Below are 6,862 nucleotides of genomic sequence, written 5' to 3'. Positions count from 1 at the left end.
TATGAGGTATTAAGACACTAAAACAATTAGTTATATGTATGTATGGAGTATTAGAACGATTAATAATTACGAAGTATTTCATTAATTACTTTTGTTGAACATACATGCCATATTTATATTGTTAGGCCGGTTTGAATTATTGGCGAATAACCCAACTAAGACTAACTCTGGCTCTCACATAGTCACAAGTGTCACGCTCTAGCCTTAGTAGGCTAGAACTAGACCTGTCAATACAGGTCAATGGATCAAGTTCAGGTCAGATTTCGGGTATTTAGATCGTTTGGTTTGAGTGGTTTGGATTACTTGGATCATTACAAATTATGATAAATAATGGGTCAATTTGGATCTATTTTGGGTCATTTGGGTCTGGCTCGGGTTCTCTCTCGGTAAAATAGATTTGAAATCGGGTCGAGTCAAGTTAGAAATTGACAAGTCTAACTAGCTAGAACTAATACCGAGAGGTAGGGGTGGGGTGGATTTCTCCCCGATCTCATATCTAACGTTATCGAGGGTTATCAAGTCTATAATCACGAGACACAAATAGAAAAATGCGACCACCAAGCCATACCAGATAGATTATCGGGTGCTAGTTTTTAGTTTAATTTATTATAGCATCGAAAATGGATATATCCTACATAATCGAAAAGAATTTAAAGTTATAATTGAAAATGGACTTAATAATGAAGCTTTGCCTTCCGAATGGAAGATTCATGAATACTATTCTCTTGGGTGTTGTTTGGTTGATGTGGGAATTTAATTTCCATAGGAATTTATATTTCATGGGAAGTTAATTCCTTAATGAAATTCCTAGGAATTTCTTAAATGTGTTTGGTTGGCAATAAGGGAAATTAGAATTCCCATGAATTTTGGTTCACCTAGGGGGGGCTAGGTAATTTACTTCCCATGTTTTGTGGGAAGTTGAAATTCCCATGAATTTCCACTTCCCCCATTTTTGTTTTTTTATGTCAACCAAACAACTCCTCATTTTCTTAATTCCCATGAATTTTCAATTCCCCCATTTTAGAATGTCAACCAAATAAGGCCTTAGTCAAGCAGCAACTTCCTTTGATTATATCGAAGCTGTTGAATTTGTATGTATAATCATCATATATTTGTGCACAATCTTAAAGTCAAATGTAAATACGACAACAACAAAACACGAGCTAATTGAATTATTGGGATAGCCAAAACGAACCTTCTTATATGGTTAAATAAACCTAGCCTTTTACCTAGCTAGCTACAAGGCTTATCCATAATCCAACTCAAATTATCACTTTTTAATTGTCTTACTACCCTGCTTCATTATATAATAGAGGTGTAATACAATTTGTCTAATTAGTTTGGTTTAGGTTGATTGATACTTGTATTTTATTTGGGTGATTAGTCATCATATTCATTTAATTTTGGTTCCATTTTGGTCAACCTTGAGTTTTAAGGTAGTGGTAGTGTTTGGCCAAGCTTTTGAACGACCTTCTCAATTTAAGGAATAGAAGTTAGGCCAAACAAGGGATTTTCCAAAAGCCCAATATTATCTTACACTTCACGGCTAATCGGCTGCTCAATTTTTTCACGTTAGATTTGGTTTTAGTCAATGAGAACATTGAGTTTTAATTATAAAATTATAAAAAGTAGTCAATACAAATTACTAACCAGTAAATCAAAGTTAATCCGATTTGAATAGTCATCGGCTTAGATCAATATTATTAGTTTAGTTTACTACTAGTACTTGTATTAAACACTCCCTAGGCTCTAACCCTGTAAACTAAAAAAAAAAAAACGTTGTAAACTTTGAAGCCGCCCATGAATTGTCGTGTACCTATATGTATAACTAAGAGACAATGATACGTTATTAGTGATCAAATTATCTAGTTTGTGTATGTTGACTATGCTTTAAATTACTTAGCCTAGAGTTGGACATTCAACAAGAATATTACAATTGGTTGAAGTTTTAGAAAGAACGGGTTCTTCAATGTCTCTTTTTGCACATCATATGTTACGTAAAATTCTTGGAATATTATGTTATTGTTTAAATTTATTAGTGGGGTTTCCTAATTGCTTTAATATATATATATATTTATATTGCCAGCATAATTTGAGTCAATGGATGTGTTAATTTAATACACGAGTAATAATAATACTCTAATAGCTTTCAAAAACTATGTAATTAATTGGAAAATGAATTATATATAAAACCTTTTTGTTTTTTTTGTTTGTCCTACATATATGAAAAGTCCATTTTATAAAATTCATGTTTTATATTACTCATACATTGACAAAATTTCACTAATTGATATGGCATATTGGCATCTATAGATCAACTTGTATTTTTATTTTAATCATTGTTCACAATTAAGCCCATAATTCAAATTATCTAGACAATCAAGTATTCATCATACCACTTAGTTAAAGGCCTGATTTTGTAATAGATGTAGAGGCGTGATTTTGTAATAGATGTAGAGGCATGATTTGTCAAATTAAATTTCAATCAATAATAAAAAATAAAAAAAATAAAAAATTGATGGATATGTAAAAACCATATAATTTGAAAAGTCGAAATGTTAGATATAATAAATTAAAGTTAAAAATTACATAAAAAAGTTATATATATATATATATATATAGACCTTCATGACTAAGAAGAGCTACCAAATTACCATGCTAGTTTGTCACACTTCTTGCTCCTTAGTGCATGAAAAGTCATCAATAGGGAGTCATAAGCGACATTGTTTTAATTTTAACTCAGCGTAAATATTAATATTGATATAGATACATTTGGCTGTACAATAGGCACGCTGTAATTAAATTGAAATAATAAGAAAAAAAATAGTTGCAACTTGGATTATGCATTAGTTCATTCATGTACTTTTATATCAAGCATATGACACATTGACACTCACACTAATCACACCATCGATATCTGAAAATTGGACGATTTATGTGAGTAAATCTAAGATTAGATGATATAATTCATAGTTATGTACTAATTAAATCCAAGAGGTATTTGTACAAAGCTCCAACAATTTGTAGGTGCAAACTAAATAACCAACTTAAGATCTGCTGATTTGCTCTTACTTTCCAGCAATGACCCTTTTACCCCTTTCTCATTCCTCCTAGAACAACCAACATCTCTTTCTTTATCCTTTGCTCTCTTCACTTGGGGGTAAAAGCCTGAAATTAGGTCAATTGCATAATTTAGATTGAGTGTGATCAAACACATAAACTATAGAGGAACTATATGTATTCTACAATTAACGCACACGCTTACTGAATTAACATAATTATCCTTCATTAAGAACGTATCGAAATATATACCATATCATTAAGTAGATACCAAAATATAAACCATATCATGACTTGTTTAGAAATTTAAGTTTATCTTCTATAAAATGTAGACTGCGTGACCTATCAATTAAGGATTTAAGGACGGAGGTAGTAAATGTCTTTTATGGCTAAAATTTTTAATCCGCATTTTCCAATATAAATAAGTAAATAGATAACATAAGAAAAGACTTACAGCAAAAATTGTGGCATGGCCAGGATCAGCAAGATGGGCAAAGAGGTTATCAATTGGGCCAGTCCCAGTGTAAATGTGTTGGAACCAAGCACCCATAACAGCCAACATAGCCAACCTTCCATTCTTAATCTCCTTAGTCCTCAACTCCTTAACCTTTTGAGGCGAGCCCGAACCCCAACCCAATGGGTCAAACCAAAGCCCGCCCGGGTATCCAACATCGGTACCGGTGAGCTTGTTGTTGGGGAAGATTGGGTCAGTGTTGACACAACCGGGTTTGATGATGTCGGCCCATCTACGGCCCTCGGCCCAACCAATCAAAACCATTTCGATAACGAAAAGGGTGGTGGTGTCTGTGAAGTACTCAAGTTCACCAGCAGTGTACCAAGAAGGTGTGTTTAAGATGCCAATTTTGGTTAGGAATTCTGGAATGAAAATTCCAGCTGCTCCTAACATAGCCCATCTACAATGTACTATTTCTGATTGTACCATCCATTTCAAAGTCTCTGGGTCGGAACCTGTTCAATCACTCAATCAATCAATTAATCAAAGCCTTAATCCCAAATGGGGTCGGAACCTGTTCAAATGTATACACATTTTTTGTTACTACCTCCGGTCCAAATTACTTACAATTTTGGAATATTTTATATCTCACAAATAATACCCCAAAGTTGCGAGTAATTTGGACCGGAGGTAGTACTAAAACTCGTATAAAAACTTGGTGTTCATTTGCAATAAACGGGTAGCCTGAATGAGTTCTATTCTTCTCCTCGTATAAAATAAATACTTAGCATTAAAAAAACTTGGTACAACTCGTACAAGTTTGCCAATATAGTACAGACGTACAATCTATTTGCCAGTTGAGCTCGACTTGGTTATAAAATGCATTACTAGAATGATTTTCAACACGTACAAGTTTGCCTATATAGTACAGCTTATTTGCAAGCTACTTGAGCTCGGCTTGATTATAAAATGCATTACTAAATTGAGTTCGACTCAAAATTAAACTAGCTGATTTGTTGAGTAGTTGTGACCTGAACCGAGCTAGTCTAAGGTCTCGTCCACTTCACCTTATTTTGTTAAATTGAAATTATTTTTTGGTGAACTGAAATTATTTTACTGATTTTTTACTATATTTCTTCTTTAAAGTTACTGAATTGAAATTATTTTGACTTAAAGTTTACGGGGCCTAAGTTTTAAGTCGACTAGTTTCATTATCACCCCTAGTTTTACTTTTGTTCTTTGAATAAATTTGATCATTCGATCTGAATAAAACAACATTATCTCCTTTATAAATAATTCAAAGTACTCCTTATTTTGTTATTACTGACAGGTTTTATCATAATTAAAACATCAATCTTAATACAATCACCAAACAATAATTTATTCTCTGAGTTTGTATTGCTAATAATTCATAAATTTATGACTTGTGAACAAATTAAAATAATTCCTTAGTTACATGATTAGATAAAAATAATGATCAGATTATGCTACTTGCCACCTAAAACAATGATGTAAGCTGTAGATCTGAATTGGACTTACCAAATCCAAGAGGATCAAAGCCAAAGTCTCCTGGAAGGCTGCAGTTTCAGGAACATATAAAAACAGAATAAGCCACCCAGTAGATAGATATAATTCTTGTAATAATTAAAGATTAGATTAACTCATATGTACAAATTTAAAGCTAGATTCTAATACGCGATCTGTAAAATTACAAATTTACCCTCATGTAAGACCCTCTTAAAAAAGATCACTAGTCATAGATTATAAAATCAATCGTGGACTCCAATCATCAGCTTATGAGATTAAAACAAAAGCAATCTTTATGTAAAATTACAATTTTACCCTCATATATATGTTACGAAAAAAGTGTTCGGGTGCAGGGTGAGGGGTAAAGAGGGAAATAAGTATAGACCTGCCATCAAGCCATGGTGGAGGGGTGCTGCCAGGGAACCAAATAGGCCTATCTGGGTCAGCTGCTGCAGCTGAGACACTAAAGGACTTTGATGAAAGAGGAGCCCTGAATTTGGTCTCTCTCAACTTCTTTCCTCCTAGGAATGATGCTCTTGTTGCTCCCAATACATGTCCTTTCTTCTGTGCACTGTTACATCATTTTGTAACAAATTACTTTTGTCACTTAATCATGTCACTCATATTACATAATATTTGTACAATACTTGTATCATATGAGCTTCTTTCTAAGCATAACAAAAGGGTTTTTAAAGGTTGATCACACATATCTATTTTATACCCACCAAAACAATATCAGGATTACAATATGACATTGTCTATGTTGGAAATCAAGTGTCAGTGTGTCACATGCCGTAATTTAGTGATTGTTTGGTTGACATGGTAATTAGTTGATCATATGAAGTCTTATTTTATGAATAGTCATAAAAATATGTTACAATAAACAATGTTACAATTTAATGTGTACAACAAATATATTAAGCTTAGAAGTAATTTAAATATTTAAAGAAGAGTGTGGAGAGAACATGCCTGGGAGAAGAAGCACAAACAGCTGTTGTGGCTGAAGAAGCACACACAGAAGCCATAAGCTTTATTTTTGTGTAATTTTTGCCTCTGTTTTTTTGGGTGAATAATATTACAAAATGGGTTTTTTGATGCTTCAAAAATTAGCTTAATATTACCAAAGGAACCTGGGCTTATCTTGAAAGATAGATAAGTTTGATTTCCAATTGGTTAATGGATTGCCATGTGGCATATAAAATCTTATGTTTTGTGTTTTGGTTGGAATAATCTGTAACTTGTGGTTCTCTTTCATTTATATGCATGCCTGGTACTAATATCTCTATGATTGCCCCCACTCTTTATTTGTATGTTAGATCATACAAGTGAATTGTTACATTTGTAAGGAAAAATTGTCATGCTGACCATGTATCGAGTCGTAATAGGTAATGATGTAAATGAGATTCAATCTTTAAAATGGAATATCGCTTACAATGGTTTATCTTAAATTTAATCATCTGGTTAGTCTTGTACACAAACACAATAAACATGTATACACAACTTGTGGTTTTCGAAGTGATAGTAGTTACAAAAAAAAAAAATGTATTGAGTAATACGTAAATCTTATGGCCAACATTTATACGTAGTAATATGGATTTTTATTAAAGGTTGCTAAAAACTCATCCCCTTTCCATAACACAATAAGAATCACCAGACTATAAGATTAATAGGGACCTTCTAGTAGCAGAAATTTTCCCAGTTCAAGAGCAAATTTTTTTGTCCCAGATGTAGAACAACTGTATGGAAAAACAAGAATTAAAAATAAATGATAAAAAAAAAAAAAAACCTAAAACAAATAAATCTAAGGAAAATAAACAAGGA

The 6,862-nt window shown here is 32.6% G+C and overlaps 1 protein-coding gene across 1 annotated transcript; it reads right to left on the bottom strand.

The window, feature by feature from the left end:
- Positions 1–2,812: 2,812 nt before the first annotated feature.
- Positions 2,813–6,162, bottom strand: LOC110705508 (chlorophyll a-b binding protein, chloroplastic-like). Its single transcript, XM_021883392.1, has 5 exons — positions 6,011–6,162; positions 5,427–5,612; positions 5,054–5,091; positions 3,515–4,029; positions 2,813–3,168 (listed from the first exon to the last, which is right to left on the bottom strand). The coding sequence occupies exons 1-5, from the start codon at positions 6,064–6,066 to the stop codon at positions 3,151–3,153; spliced, it is 813 nt and encodes a 270-aa protein (XP_021739084.1). The 5' UTR covers positions 6,067–6,162; the 3' UTR covers positions 2,813–3,150.
- Between the last annotated feature and the right edge of the window lie 700 nt (positions 6,163–6,862).

This window comes from Chenopodium quinoa, unplaced genomic scaffold (assembly GCF_001683475.1).
Source record: "Chenopodium quinoa cultivar QQ74 unplaced genomic scaffold, ASM168347v1, whole genome shotgun sequence".
Lineage (NCBI taxonomy): Eukaryota > Viridiplantae > Streptophyta > Magnoliopsida > Caryophyllales > Amaranthaceae > Chenopodium > Chenopodium quinoa.
The sequence above is the reverse complement of the archived record's forward strand: the minus strand, read 5'-3'. Positions and strand labels throughout refer to the sequence as shown.